This window comes from Canis lupus, chromosome 20 (assembly GCF_048164855.1).
Source record: "Canis lupus baileyi chromosome 20, mCanLup2.hap1, whole genome shotgun sequence".
Taxonomy (NCBI): Eukaryota; Metazoa; Chordata; class Mammalia; order Carnivora; family Canidae; genus Canis; species Canis lupus.
This window is the reverse complement of record NC_132857.1, coordinates 15058217-15074625: the sequence shown is the minus strand read 5'-3', so window position 1 is coordinate 15074625 and position 16409 is coordinate 15058217. Positions and strand designations below refer to the sequence as shown.

The 16409-nt window shown below is 34.5% G+C and overlaps 1 protein-coding gene across 1 annotated transcript in view; it reads left to right on the top strand.

The window, feature by feature from the left end:
* SLC25A31 (solute carrier family 25 member 31) overlaps positions 1-16409 on the top strand; it is a 28689-nt gene extending 12280 nt beyond the window's left edge. Inside the window, exons 3-6 of the mRNA XM_072788476.1 lie at positions 5359-5476; positions 7696-7850; positions 9311-9436; positions 13197-16409. Coding sequence (XP_072644577.1) covers positions 5359-5476; positions 7696-7850; positions 9311-9436; positions 13197-13397 — 600 coding nt within the window. The 3' untranslated portion in view covers positions 13398-16409. The remainder of the gene's footprint in view (positions 1-5358; positions 5477-7695; positions 7851-9310; positions 9437-13196) is intronic.

The window sequence follows — 16409 nt, the reverse complement described above, 5'->3', positions numbered from 1 at the left end:
TGTGTGACAGTAAATATGTGTTGCCAAACAGGGTTGCTCACTTGAACATTGATGTCCAGGATTTTGGGGGGAGTTAGTTGCATAGGCATGGAATGTAACTGTCTTTAGCTACTTAGACTCCAGCTACCACCCCCTAACCTAAGAGATCAAACTGATATAAGTTCGCCCCCCCCCCCCAAAAAAAGGTTAGCCCAGTGTTCCAAGCATACAAAAACTGGTGTTCACCATAAATTGATATGCTAGCATAAACTGTCTGGTGTAGCCCCGAACCTCTGGCATACAAAGAGACTTTTATCAGGTATGATATTCCAAGGGCTTAGAAATTATTTTGAAGGAAGTGGTCAGGGACTGGTCCTGAAGATCGCAGTATATGAAGGGTTTGGGCAATAGAGGCCTGATGAATTAACTCTACTGAACATTTCCCACCCCACCTCCCCAAGAAAATAAATTCTATAAGACCAAGCCAAATGGAGAAATTAACTCCTGAGTTAACCAGAATATTTATATTACTGGCATCTATTCCTAACTATAAATAACATTGCTTTAAAAGCTTTAAAGTTAACTCTGATCCTTGCTAAGTATCTGGAATAAATTTCAGATTAAAAAGTGGAGCCTGGGACACCTGGGTGGCTTAGCGGTTGAGCGTCTGCCTTCAGCTCAGGGCGTGATCCCAGAGTCTGGGATCCAGTCCCACATCGGACTCCCTGCATGGGGTCTGCTTCTCCCTCTGCCTATGTCTCTGCATCTCTCTCTCTGTGTCTCTCATGAGTAAATAAATAAAATCTTTTAAAAAAAAAGTGGAGCCTGAGATAAAAACATCTTTAGTATTTCTATGAAGACATTATTTAGGGTGTTAAGGTATTCAGTCATAATTAAGTAATATATTTAATTACACATTATTTGCTAAATTTGGATATTAATGATCCTTTTATTTACAATTTTGGCCATCAAATTTTTATCTCATCTTTGTCACCTCCCTGAAGTGAAAGAACTAAAAAAAAAGAAAAATTCATATTTTTGATTTCTTACCTGGTCTTAAAAGAAGCAAGAAAGATAGAAAAAGCAAATATATTATGTGAGTTTAAAAGTGACTGATCTACCACAGTGAAATATCACTGCACACCTATCAGAGTGGCTACAATAGTGACACCACCAAATGTTGGTGAGGTTGTAGAGAAGCTAGATTATTCTTATATTATTGGTGGGAATGTAAAATACTAACTACCACTCTAGAAAAGAGCATGATAGTTTCTTACAAACTAATCATGTGCTTACCATACAGCCCAACAGTTATACTCTTGGGCTTTATCCTGGAAAATGAAAACTTACATTCACACAGAAACTAGGACCCCAAGATCATGATCTGAGCCAAAGTCAGATGCTTAACTGGCTTAGGCAGCACTCAGCCACCTCAAGAAGAGTGATGTTCTTATGGTATTGTGGATGTAGCTAGTGTCACTGAATATACACTTAAAAATGGCTAAAATGGGGGCGGGGGGCCCTGGGTGGCTCAGTAGGTTAAGTGCCTGATTCCTGGTTTTCACTCAGATCATGATCTCAGGGTCCTGAGATAAAGCCTCACATTGGGACCCGTACTCAACAGGGAGTTTGCTTGAGGAAATTCTCTCTCTCCCTCTACCCCTGCATGTGGGTGTGTGTGCTCTCTGTCTCTCTCTGTCTCTCTTAAATAAATAAATTTTTTTTAATTTTTTTAAAAATTTTTATTTATCCATGAGAGACAGAGAGAGAGAGAGATTGTCTCTCTCTGTCTCCCTCTCTTAAATAAATAATTTTTTTATTTTTTTAATTTTTTTAAGTTTTTATTTATCCGAGAGAGAGAGAGAGAGAGAGAGAGAGGCAGAGACACAGGCAGAGGGAGAAACAGGCTCCATGCGGGGAGCCCAACATGGGACTTGATCCCAGGTCACCAGGGTCACACTAGCGCTAAACCACTGAACCATCTGGGCTGCCCTAAATAAATCTTTTTAAAAATGACTAAAATGGTAAATTTTATGTTATGTATATTTTACAATTGTTTAAAGAACTTGATACATGCAGCAACTTCAGATGCTAAGTGGAAAAAAATCAATCTCAAAAGTTGTTTTCTGATTTTATTTATATAACATTCTTGAAATGTCAAAATCATTGAGATGGAAACATAGTGGTGGTTGCCAGAAGAGAGGGAGGTGGTTATGGTTGTAAAAGGATAGATAGCATCAAGGGATCTTTATCATGGAACTGTTGACTGTGGCAATGGTCACATGGATCTGCATATGTGATAAAACTGCATAATCTAAATACACAAATGCATGTAAAATTGGTGAATTCTGGGGCAGCCCAGGTGACACAGTGGTTTAGTGCCACCTTCCACCCAGGGCCTGATCCTGGAGACCCGGATTCGAGTCCCACGTCGGGCTCCCTGCATGGAGCCTGCTTCTCCCTCTGCCTGTGTCTCTGCCTCCCTCTCTCTCTCTCTCTCTGTCTCTCATAAATAAGTAAATAAAATCTTAAAAAATTGGTGAAGTCTGGATAAGAAGTTTTTTTATCAGTGTTGATTTCCTCTACTATAGTTATGCTATATATAGTTATGCTATATATATGCTACATAGTTGGGGAAAATTAGTTGGAGGATTTAATAGACTCTGTATTATTTCTTAGGATTCTTGTGAATCTGCAATTGTTTCAAAATAAAAAGTTTTTAAAAAATAATCATGGTTCAGGCAGAGGTGCTCCTGGGTGGCTCAGTCAGTTAGGCATCAGTCTCTTGATCTCGGCTCAGGTCTTGATCTCAAGGTCTTGAGTTCAAGCCCCACTTTGGGCTCCAGGCCAGATGTGGAGCCTACTTTTAAAAAATAAAACAGGGATCCCTGGGTGGCGCAGCAGTTTGGCGCCTGCCTTTGGCCCAGGGCGTGATCCTGGAGACCCGGGATCGAATCCCACGTCAGGCTCCCAGTGCACGGAGCCTGCTTCTTCCTCTGCCTGTGTCTTTGCCTGTCTCTCTCACTGTGTGCCTATCATAAATAAATAAATAAATAAATAAATAAATAAATAAATAAATAAATAAAATAAATAAAATAAATAAAATAAATAAAATAAATAAAATAAATAAAATAAATAAAATAAATAAAATAAATAAAATAAATAAAATAAATAAAATAAATAAAATAAATAAAATAAATAAAAAATAAAACAACAACCATGGTGGGGAGCTGTATGCCTACTATATATTGTTTCATTGAATTTTCACCTCACCCTCTGAGGTAGTTATTTTTATCCTAAATGTAAAGGTAAGGAAAGCAAGACACAGAAGTGAGAGCGCTTGACCAAGTCAATTGTTCAGGTCTTTCTAACTCCCAAACTCAGATCCTTCAACTGTTACTCTATTTCTCTCTCAGCTGAGGTGACTAGACTGGGTGAACCTTAGCTGAGCCTGGGCACAAAATGTTTCTCTGCCACCTTTTAGTAGCTTCCAATACAACCCTCAGCAAGGAAGACTAGAACTTCTCCCAGCACTTTTTCATGCCCAAACTTTGTTAGAACTTTGATCCTAGGGCATTTGTTCTTCAGCGCATCATTGAGTTTATTAACACAGTAGCTATTTGTCAACAGTTAAAAATAAACAAGATTATTTTCCTCTAAAACCCTCAGATTCTTTTATCCACCTCTCCTTCCCTGATTCCTCTCCTTGCCCTCTCCTTTTACAATATAATAATATCTGAAATTACTGACTTATAACAACTGAAACTCTTGATTTATGCTGATATACCATGTCCTCTGGGTCTATTTTATCTTCAGGCTTAATTGTGGAGGGATAGACTTTGTTTGGTACACAAATACTTGCAAGATTATGATTCACCACAGATACTTTTCTCCCACTCCTTGCTCCCTTCATTCTTTCCTCCTTCCCCCTTCCTTCCTTCCATCAGAAGATTGGCCATACTGTTTATCCATGTTTTGCCTGTCTGTGTCATGTTTTCAAAAGTCCCACTGTCAGAAGCATCATGGTTTGAATAATAAATTATATGATCGTCCACACAGAAAGTCATTGATCTGCCTTCCTGGGACCCATGCATGTTTGAGGAATACCTTAAACCACTAAAGGTGTGTTTATATATGTGTAATTTTTATTGGAAGAGGATTTAAAGCTGGCAACAGTTTCGAAGAGGATGGAAACCTAAAAATAGCTATTTAATGTTTCTATTTCTGTCCTTTCCTGTTAGTTGGTATTGAATTTTAGAGTCAGATACCCAAAAAATAGAATCTGGTACAGCTCATCTTTTTCTACCAGGTTACAGATTATCTACTAGACTGTGGATTAGCTATCTTGGGGTCAGATGCAGTCTGCTGATCAGATTATCTCTGGGTGATCATAAAACATGGCTACCCATACAAAACTTAAGAGTTTCACTGAAAAGGAACCATGAGAGTCTGAGAACAGTATGTGGGATTCCTAATACCTCATTAAACAAATATTTATTGAATATTACAATTATTCGGGGGCAAGGCCCATGACATGTATTGTGAAATAAACAGATGAATTAAGAATCTTGGCCTCAAAAAAGTGCAAACCACTAAAATGTCCATGAACTGATGAATGGCTAAATAAAATGTGGTGTTGAATTTAAATTTTAAAAAATATTAAAAAAATAAAAAATAAAAGGTGATAAATCCATATAATAAAATATTATTTGAAAGAAAATATTATTTGGCAATAAAAAAGAATGAAATGCTAATACCATTCCAATTCAAATATTCTTTCTTCTCCATTAAGTTCTAGATGTTGAAAAGCAGTTTACTGGACCTAAGCAGGGCACATTTTAAATAATTTATCAAAAAGAACCTCAGCAGTCCATTAAGCCTGATTTACATGCTGCTCAACTATATTATAATATTTCTGCCAATTTTCCTGTCAGCAGTTGAAAATGTTTTTGAGTTTATCTAATAAAATTATAAAATAAAACTATCGCATTATGAAGTATTATTGCCTCCCATACCAAAAAAAGGTACAAAGCCTCCATAGATGCCTGATATTTTAGCCATAATTAACACTAGTATTAATTAAAAATTTATATAGTCTACAGAGATGATTGTCTTATGTGTCCTCTTTTGCTAATTTGAGCTACTTTTGCTGGAGGCAATTAAAATGTCTTGGAATTTCTATATATCCGCATTTAAACTGTATCTCCCAGACTGCCTGGAAAGAAACAAAGGCTTCGTGGACATGAAGGAAAATATTTTGGATAATATATACATTATTATAGATGTTTACTTTATAAAAGCAGTTTATAAAAAGCAGTTTTATAAAATTTTAAACAGATTCTATAGTTTAATAACTACTTTTTAATTAATATGTTTCAGTTTTGGAGGTGGTTTTTGGCAAACCTGGCTTCTGGTGGAGCTGCTGGAGCAACATCTTTATGTGTAGTTTATCCTCTGGACTTTGCCCGAACCCGATTAGGTGTTGATATTGGAAAAGGTATAGGATTTTTAAAATACTAACTTCCCCTTCTTTGTGTTTTGAGTGAAGTATTATTCATTGTAGAGTTATGCTATAATGACAACATGAAATACATTCTAAAAATCTTACTCTCAACCAAGTGGTAGAGTCATAGGGCCTAAAGATTACTACTTTTTTCTTTTCCCTCAAAAGGTGGAAGGTGAAGGCCAGTACTGCAGTAACAAAAGAGCAAATACAAAGACTTCTTGTAACTCACAGTTTTTTCCTAGAGAGCCACTTTCTGTATTGCTCCATAGCTTATTCCTAATTCAACTATGGCTCCTCTCTGGGTTACATATACAGCTCTTATCCTACAGATTTCCCTTTGCCTCTGTCCTTAACTTATTTTGTCACATCTTCCTATGTTTTTGTTATACTCTTGTTTTGGTAGATTATGTTCTTTAATAGCTTTCTGAGCTTTTTTTTTTTTTTTCAAGTACATAGAAGATATTGAGATCTTGCAAGTCTAAAAATGTCTCTGTTTTACCCTTTTTCTTAATATTTGACCATATGTAAAATTCTACTTTAAAGTTTCTTTCTTTCACAATTTTGAAAGCATCTCTAGATTCTTGTTTCTGATATTGCTCTTAAGAAACTGATCCCTTAACTGCTGATCCTTTGTATGTGACTTTTTTTCTTTTTTAATTACCTTATATCCCTGATCTTGATATTTCACAATGATCTATCTTTATGTGAAGCTTTTTTCAGCAATTGAGGAAGTAACTCAATTGGCCCCTTTCATTCTGGCACCTTGTATTCAGTTCTGAGGATGGCAGAGGAGTAAGTCACTTGGCTGCTCAAGAATCCAGATGCTATTTTGCTTTCACCAGAAGAGCAATACTTAGTTCCTCTAACGGTTATAGGAGTAAAATGGCTTGCTTTTCTCTCTGCAAGAACGTAGGTTTCAACTTTTTCTGCTGAGTTAACACTTCTCCATCTCCTTTACATCTTGCTAAAATTTGTGGGTTTCATTCTCTGCCATGTACTGTTCTTGCCTATATGACTTTAAACCTGTTGTAATCTTTTATTACCATTTTAGTAGTATTTCTTAAGAAAACAGAGTCATTCAAGAAATACTTAATTCAGTGCCTGCTGTGATCTAGGCCCTGCCTCAGATATAAGATGAAAGACACAAACCTAGACATCCGATATAAAATATGGAGTTCGTGATTTATGTACATTATGGTCTAGGGGAAGATACAAGTAATAAAAAAATGGATGACAAAAATACACTGTCATTTAGCAATAAATGACATGAAATACATATTTAGGAACAGGGAGTGACATCAATTTTAGATAAGTGATTTAGAGAAAATGCCTCAAAAGGAGTAGCGGTTTGAGCAAAGATAAAAATATCAGTTCCATCTAACATGTTTAACTGGCAGTTTAAAATTTCTTATTGTTAAGAAAGTGACTAAAACTCCTGTATTGTGTTTTTAGTTCAGTTCTGTAGTTTTCTTTTCTCTCAGAATTGAGAGAATTTGGTTTATCTTGTAGATTATATTCTACATACAATATTTTTTAAAAATATTTTATTTATTTATTCATGAGAGACACAGAGAAAGAGGCAGAAACACAGGGAGAGGGAGAAGCAGGCTAGAAGCAGGCTTCATGCAGGGAGCCCAAGGTGGGACTTGATCCCGGGTCTCCAGGATCACACCCTGGGCGGCACTAAACTGCTGCACCACTGGGGCTGCCCTACATACAATATTTTTTAAAAATTGTGGAGTTCTAGGTGAAGGGAAAATAAAAATGAAGCTAGCAGACACTGGAAAAATGACAACTCACCTAAAATGGTAATGATCCTAAAAATTACTAGTTTTTAGGTTTGTCTTTTTCCTGTATCTTTCTGCCTTTCAACTGAAGCAAGTCATAGAATTTTTCATTCCCAGGTATTTTCTGAACCCCAATTAGTAGCTTCTGGTAATTTTGTTGAAATGTTTTAAGCCAGTCAAATTGCTTGAATTAGATTGCTTTTATAAGAGATTGATATTTCAGTTAGAATTCTTTAGGATTCTGTTTGAAATCTTAATTCTCTTTAAACAAATGGGAGGATTTTTCATTTTGTTCTTTTTTATTAGAAAAAATTTCTGAATGGCAGTTCCAGATATATTAAAACTATAAGGTTAATTTACTTTGATTAAAGTGTTTATCTAATATATAATGTTGCTAATATATCTTAAATGGCTTTATTTTAGGTCCTGAAGAGCGACAATTCAAGGGTTTAGGTGACTGTATTATAAAAATAGCAAAATCAGATGGAATTGTCGGTTTGTACCAAGGGTTTGGTGTTTCAGTTCAGGGCATCGTTGTGTACCGAGCCTCCTATTTTGGAGCATATGACACAGTTAAGGTAATTTGGGGCTTTTACTAATATATATTAAATACATGGTTTGTTTCTTTTTATTGTTTTAATTAGTAGTTTGTTCAGCAGATACGAACTTTTACCTTTAATTACAGAAATAAAAATAAATGATGAAATAAGAAACATAGAATTCTGTTAAATCATGACTTTGCCATAACCTTATTGAATTATAACTGTTATGGATCTGACTTTAGAAATAAAGCATAAACCCAAACATTAAATTTTTGTGCAGTTTGCAACTAACTATACATCGTGTTACAAATAGAAAAAATGCTAATTAGGCTTACATCATAATCAAATCTTTAGAAAATAGAAATGCATCTTCTAACAGTTTTTCTGATTTTACATTCATTTTATTATCACTTTCTTATAGGCAGATAATCAGCTTAGTATATCATCATTTTCAAAAGTAGGCAAGGCATAACTAGTTAAATGTAATAAATGCTACTACAGCTCAGTTATCTATTGAGTACTGTTAGATTCTGTATTATATTCTCCAGGATGTTCTGCGATTTGCCTTTTAGTTCCAGATTTTAACAGCATTTCCATAAAGTAGGAAAGAGGAAGATTGTAATAATGAGTACCATTTTTTGAGTTACTACTTAGTTCTAGGAACTTTGTCAAGTACTTCCTTGCAGTATCCTAGGATAGCTTTTAATATCCCCATTGTAAAGAGAAAAAAACCTGGGAATAGTTAAGTAATTTATGTTAAGTGACAAACAAAAATCCTGTGCTGTTACTTCCAAAAGGAAGTAGTGAAATTAATGTATCATTTACTAAATAAGATTAAAACTTAAGGGAAATTTTATGTTTTACACATTGTCTCTGCCTTCCCTCATTAATATAAATGTAATGGAAGGTCATTTTTATTGTGGTCTGGACATGTTACTTGTTTAGTTTCTTGTGTATTTTTTAGACAGAATAAGTTAATGGAAATTAACAGGCTCTTATGCATGTTTATTTAGTCATGGAAAATTTTATGTATGTTCTCCTTTTGCTTTTCTCTATTATCACCTATAGTAGTTTTGAAATTTAAGAATGCTTCTTTACTAGCTTAGAGTTTTAAAGCTGCTTATCAAATACCTATTGATGATAATATCGGGCATTATTTAATTTCTTTTCAACTGTGTGAAGAAGAGCTATGAAAAAAAATTTTTGGTCACCGGCTACTATCTCCCCTAGTGTTTGCCGTTAATAAAAAATCTCTGGTGATAGCAAGTATGCTTTCTTTTTTCAGATATGCTTTTTAAAGTAAAGCCATGCGTGGCATATTTCTTTCTTACTGATCTCCTGATACCATTTTAATCTTTCCACATTAAATCCAAATGTGTTTTATTGTATTTTAAGTATAATTGAACCCTCTTTCATTATAAGACTTACCCCTTGACTTGAGAATTTAAGATATTTTGAAAATTTACATGGTTACTGGACATGTTTTTCTTTTCTAGGGCTTATTACCAAAACCAAAGGAAACCCCATTTCTTGTCTCCTTTTTCATTGCTCAAGTTGTGACCACATGTTCTGGAATTCTCTCTTATCCCTTTGACACAGTTAGAAGACGCATGATGATGCAGGTATTTTATTATTTGTGAGTTTAGTTGAATTTTCCAATATTTTTGATATTCAAGTATAATTTATTCAAATGTTAGAAAAATTTTGGCTGAAAGGCAGGTCATCTGTTTTACTTACTAAAATAAATGCATGATACATTCTGTCTTACATCCTTTCCTACCCCAAAACAGCCATCATCCAGCAAAAGTTTCTTCCTCTTCTGTTATCAGAGTAGAAATGCTTTCCACTCCTATTAACATATTGTTTGAAAGATGGAGGGGGGTGGCAGGGATTGGATTAGTATATCTATCCTAAATGAATGTTAGGTTAAGTAGAATAAACCCTGTCACAGGTCACTGACGTATGTCATTATTTGTTGTAGGTATAGTTTAATAAAAGTAAATAATTTTTAACTCCAAGGATGAAAACTTATTTTTTCTGCTCTCTTTTTTTAAAGATTTTATTTATATGACAGAGAGAGAGAGAGAGCACAGGCAGGGAGAGTGGCAGGCAGAGGGAGAGGGAGAAGCAGGCTCCTCACCAAACAAGGAGCCTGATATGGGGCTCAATCGCAGGACCCTGGGATCATGACCAGAGCCAAAGGCAGATGCTTAACGGACTGAGCTACCCAGACACCCCTGAAAACTTGTTTAAAATGATCTATGTTCTAAATATAAATCTCCAGGTGCCTGGCTGGCACAGTCGATTAAGTGTCTGACTCTTGGTTTCTGCTTAGGTTGTGATCTCTCAGGGTCATTAGATTGAACTATGTGTTGAGCTTGTGCTCAGCATAAGTCTGCTTAAGGCTCACTCTCTCCTTCTCCCTCTGCTCCTCCCTGCTGCTCGCTCACTCACTCTCTCTCAAATAAATAAATAAAATATTTTAAAATAAATATAAATCTCCAAGTCAAAATTTTGGTACATTCAGTTTTTACTTGTTACATTCATTTATTCAGCAAATATTTGAGTGCCTAATCTATGCTAAGTTATGGCAACAAAATAAGGTAGAACCTGCTTCCAAATTCATAGCATAGTATTGAATGCATATAGTTAATGCTTTAAATAGAAATGTGCAGAGCTTCCAGGAATCCAGCAGAAGGAGGATACCTAAAATGCTTAAAGTGATCAGATGTAGCCCCTTGGAAAAGTTAAATCTATAAATCCATTTTTTTTCTCCAGACAGAGAATTCTAAGCAGAGGGGGAAAATCATACATAGAGATATGACTTGAGTAGTAGTTCAGTATACCTAGATGATATGTTTCATGAGGGCAATTGAAAATAATGAGGCTGCAAAGCTAGAATAGTAATATAATGCTTATTATGTGCCAGATACTGTCCTAAGTAGTGTGTACTTTAGTTACTATCAGTATATTCATTTTATGTCTACACATTGGTCCTGGAAGAACCCTGTAGGCCACCTGAAGTGGTAAAGCATACCTATTATTACTTCACTCATAGACTATTTTTAAAGTTACTCCTTTTTCCTTTTACATGTGTGTTTCCTCTTGATCTGTATCTAACTCTAGTTTAATACACTGAAAAAAAGTTTTAAATGGAAAATTAATTTGCATATAGACTATGGATTAGGTAAGTGGTACTATATTGATGTCACATTTTCTAATTTTGATAACTGTACTTTGAGTATGCAAGAAAATATTCTTATTTTTAGAAAATGCACATGGAAGTGTTTAAAGGTAAGGGACATGATAATCTGCAACTTACTATCAAAATAATTCAGAAAAAAACTGTGAGCGTATGGGATTTTAGATCTATGTGTATATTGCTAGGACTCCCATAACAAAGTACCAGAGACTGGGTGGCTTAAGCAATAGAAACTTTTTTTCTCGCAGTACTGGAGGCTAGAAGTCTGAGTCAAGGTGTCCAGCAGGTTGATTTCTTCTGATGACTTCTCTCCTTGGCTTGAAGACAGCTTTCTCCTTGTGTCTTCCTTTGGTCCTTTTTCTGTTTCTCTTCTTATAAAGATAGCCAGATCGGATTAGGGCCTACCCTAAGGAGCTCATTTAATCTTAGTTACTTTTATAAAGACCCTGTCTCCAAATATAGTAACATTCTGAGGTATGGGGCATTGGAACTTCAATATATGAATCGGGGGGGGGGGGGGGGGGGACACAGTGCAACCCATAATAGTACCTTAATTTTTGTATGTTCATTTTATAACCTGCAACTTTGTTAAACCCTATTACAAATGCTAATCTATATGTACACTTTGAAGTTGTATGCTCTTTTATTTACACATGTTAGGTGTATAATATGTGAATAATACTAGGTTTCTTCCCCTTATCAATACTTAAACTTATTTCCCTTTTCTTGCCTTTTTACACTGGCTGAGACCCGTGATTTAGTGTTATATTAAAGAAATAATAACTGGCAACCTTTTTTGCTAATCTTATAGGAATGCCTTCAAAATTATGAAAATGAATGTTAGCTGTGGGGTTTTTATAGTTATCTTTTATCATATTATGGCTTTTTCTTTCTATTTTGGGTTACAACAGCTTTTAATCATAAATGGTAGTCCTGTTTCTTCAATATCCCTTGAGATGATTTCATTTTTCTTTTTTCATGTGTTAGTATTTTGCATTAATCTGTTCTCCAGAGCTAAACCAACCATATATGCTTAGGATAAACCCAGCTTTGTCATTATGTACTGTATTTTATATTTTTAGCTAGGTTTGATTTTCTAGTTTTTTGTTGAGTTTTGCATTGTGTAGTGACTTTGGCTTGTAGTTTTTCATTCCTGAACTGTCCTATTCTAATTTTGGTATCAAGGTTATACAAGCCTTATTACATACTTGGGGGAATCTTCCACTTTTTCTTTTCTCTAAAATAACTTCTGTAAGATTGGAATTAAATGTTCTTTGAATGTTTAGTACGGCTCACATAAAAAGTCCTGTGGACATTTGGTTTTCTATAAGAAGGATTTCAAACAACTGCTTGGATTACTTTAATGAATTTCATATATTATTCTAATGTTTTATTTTTTTTATCCTGTTGGTAAATTACCTTTTTTAAGGTATCTGTCCATCTCTTTTGAGTTATCAAAATAGTTGTGAAGTTGTTTGTAATATCTTGCTTTTTCTTAATCTTTGGAACATCTGCAGTGATGATATACCTTTGATGTTTCTTATAATTTTGGAACCTTTTCTTGTTTTTCCTTAGTGTTTTTAGAGATTTGTCAGTAAAGTATTTCAAATAACTAACTGACTTTGTATGCTTTCTGTTGTATTTATTTCCTATTTCCTTAATTTCTGCTGGCTACTTTCTTATTTCTTTCTTTAGGTTTATTCCTTTTCTAAAAATGTTTAGGTTGCTCATTAATTTTCAGCTTTTCCTTTCTGATATTTCAAAGTCACTAATTTGCTTATAAGTTACCATTCAAGCTGCATTAAGGAGTTGCGTGGTTATTCTTACTTAGGTTTTAAGTATCTTCTAAGATGTGTATTTCTTATTATCTGATCAGTTGATATTTTTCTAGTTACCTTTTTTGCTGTCAGTTCCTCACTTAGTTGCAATATAGTGAGAGGGTAAATCATAGTATGTGATGACCATCTTTTGAAATTTGTTAAGCTTAATATATGAAAAGTTTTCAAGTGTGCCAGAGAAGTATGAGTGTCCTCCAGCCGCTGGGTACAGTATTCAATATATGCCCATTACATACTTATTCAACACAGTGTTAATTTTATTTGTCCTCAGTACTAAAAAATATATACCTTAAGATGAAAAATATTAAAATAACAACGAACTATTTGTTTATCTTCATATAGAGTGGTGAGGTTGAACGGCAATATAAAGGAACTTTAGACTGCTTTGTGAAGATATACCAACATGAGGGAGTCAATGCATTTTTTCGTGGTGCCTTCTCCAATATTCTTCGTGGTACAGGGGGTGCTTTGGTGTTGGTACTGTATGATAAAATTAAAGAATTTCTTAATATTGATATTAGAGGTAGTTCATCAGGAGATTAAATTAAGAAATACATATATTTAACTTGTTAAACATACAAATTACATAGCTGCCATTTGTATACAATTTGATAGTGTGTTATTACTGTCGGTATTTTTTTAGAATGCTAATTCTGCAATAAAACAGATGCCTTTTCAAGGATTTTAAATACTAAAAATCAGATAAATGTGGGTTTCTTCCTACTTAGACTCAAGCTTACTTTATTGAGCCATTTTACTTATAAGTAGTATATGTTACTTCTATTAGTTTAAAGTCCTTTTATTTTGTGATGAAAAATTAAAATGTATAATACTAAAATCTAAGAAATGAAAGTATATTCTTTTTAAATGCTCTTCTCTTAATATAAGGTCTTCCCATCTTTTAAAATCATATGACAAAAATATTTCTTAAAGCTTATCAGGAGATGTCGTCATATTTATGGGCAGGGGCAAACTTTCTTCTACAACATCTCTATTAGGACAACTCAGGTATTACTATGTATAGTTTATGTTATCATATAGCTGTTATAAGCACAGATTCTAGACCTGATCATAAAAAATTGATGACTTTATGACACTGTAAACATGTAGTTGGAAAAAAAAAGATATAAAATGGTGTGTCTGCTTTTATCTTTAAAATAAATAGGGGATCCCTGGGTGGCACAGTGGTTTTGTGCCTGCCTTTGGCCCAGGGCCTGATCCTGGAGTCCCGGGATCAGGTCCCGCATCGGGCTCCCTGCATGGAGCCTGCTTCTCCCTCTGCCTGTGTCTCTGCCTCTTTCTCTCTCTCTCTCTCTCTCTCTGTGTGTCTCTCATGAATAAACAAATAAAATATTTAAAAATAAATAAAATCTGGCTAATGTGAATTTATCTTGTAATAAAAATATACCCTTGAAAATTAGTATACTCTGTATTGATAATAAAGTTTAAAACTGTTAATATATGAGGTTTTTTTCTTTGAGTCTAACTTCACTAATAAGAGAATAACAAAATTTTGGCAGAATTTGGAACTGACTTAAAGACAGAAAACCGCATTTCCAAGGTTTGTTACACAAGAGTCTGTCTTGTTTTTCAGAAATGTTGTAGAAGATAGTACGTTTGAAATCCCCAAGATTTTAACATTTTAGTGGGCAAAGAAATGTTAAGTTAGAGGGGATAAACTATAAAAAGATTTTGGAGGCTGTGGATTGTACAGAAATGGAGTAGTGAACTTCCTCATGCACAGAGGTACATTTTCGGGAAAATAATCTGGAATGAATTTTTTAATATATTAGTGTTATCAGGGGGAAAATAACTTTTGAAAATTCTCAACATCTTGCAGTTGTCCACATAATACAGAAAGTTTTAGGAAAAAAAATAGAAAATAAATTCCTTTCGTTCTATACTATTGCAGTTGTGTTTGCCATAACAAAAGGAAGACAAGATGGCCCACAAAAAAAAAAAATCAAATATTAGGAATAGTTTCCCATATAAAGATTAAGAAAATATAAAAGTTAATTTGTATAGAGACATGCTTAGAGGAAAGAAGTCTTTAAAATCTTGAATGGTGGCCAGCCCGGGTGGCTCAGCAGTTTAGCACCGCCTTCAGCCCAGGGCCTGATCCTGGAGACCCCAGGAATGAGTCCCATGTGGGGCTCCCTGCATGGAGCCTGCTTCTCCCTCTGCCTGTGTCTCTGTGCGCCTCTCTCTCTCTCTCTGTGTCTCATGAATGAATGAATGAATAAAAATTTAAAAAATAAAATCTTGAATAGTTTGAATAGAAGGCAAACAGGAATTTATTAAATCACTAAACCAGAAAGTCTATGTTTTGAAGTTTGGAAGATGTATACTTAGGACAAAATGAAGTGAAATGTTACTTGGTATCCTGAACTGAGGTAAAATCATATATTATGGTAAGCTGTTATTTATTATAGATTATTTAAAGTAAGCAAAGTAATAATGGAGATTTCACAAATAATTTTTTTATGTTAACACAAATGTTGGGGAAATGCATAGCTAAAGTGTATTTAAAATGTGTACAATTTTTCATCTTAAATTACCAATGCTTCTTGAGTAGAGGAAGAGGGTAGGAATTTCTTGGGTAGGAGTTTTAATTTCCCGCCCTAAAACTGTATGCCCCAAATAATTCCTGAAATTTCATCCTTTCAGTTCATCTTTACTTATTTCATTAAAATATATCTTCCATAAAAAAAGATAATCTTTTAAGTTTGTAGTCATTTACACTTAATAAAACTGTATCTCTTTTGGTGAATTTTACATTGTTTTCTCACAACAGACTTTGCTAGGGGGAAAAAAAAAGACAAAAGAGCAACAAAATATATGTACTAAGAATCCTGAAGGCCCAGAGGAAATTTTTCCTGTTTTATATTCCTACTCTAGGTTGATGCTTTTTCATTAATAGAACTTGGGTACAATTGAATAAAACTTCTGAAACAGTCTTTTGTTCATAAATGAACATTGTGCTACATAAATAAGAAATGATACATTTGTTCTCTTTAGCTGATTGACTTAAATGTAAATTCAAAGGAGCTACTTTTCTTCCACCATTCTGCAGGGGCCAGTTCTAAGCTCTTCATACTTTCTGTGTGCTCTCTAGTTTATTTCTTTTATATCTTTAGTTTCAGATACTATCAATATGCCTGTTACACTCAAGATTTCTCTTTAGCCTGGCCCAGATTCCTTCTATGAGTTTCCAGATGTAATTCTGACTGCCTGTTGTATCCCTTTCTCCCCTACCACAGACCTCTAATCCAACATTTCTGGGACCTAATTCCATGTCTCAAATCAAAGTGGCTTCTCTTACCCTGACCCCTACCTTGATTAACAGTACACACCAATATACCCAGTCACCCACACTAGAAGCCTGGGGGGCCACCTTCTCCTTCAGTCAAACAGCAAATAGACCACTTGCTGTTGTAAATTCTACTTCTAAAAAATTTCTTGTTTTTCCATTTTGACTGCCATTGCCTTGAGGATTCATTTTCAGTAATGCAAGATACTTTAATAAGTTCAGAGAGAGTAAGTTTCTGTAACAAA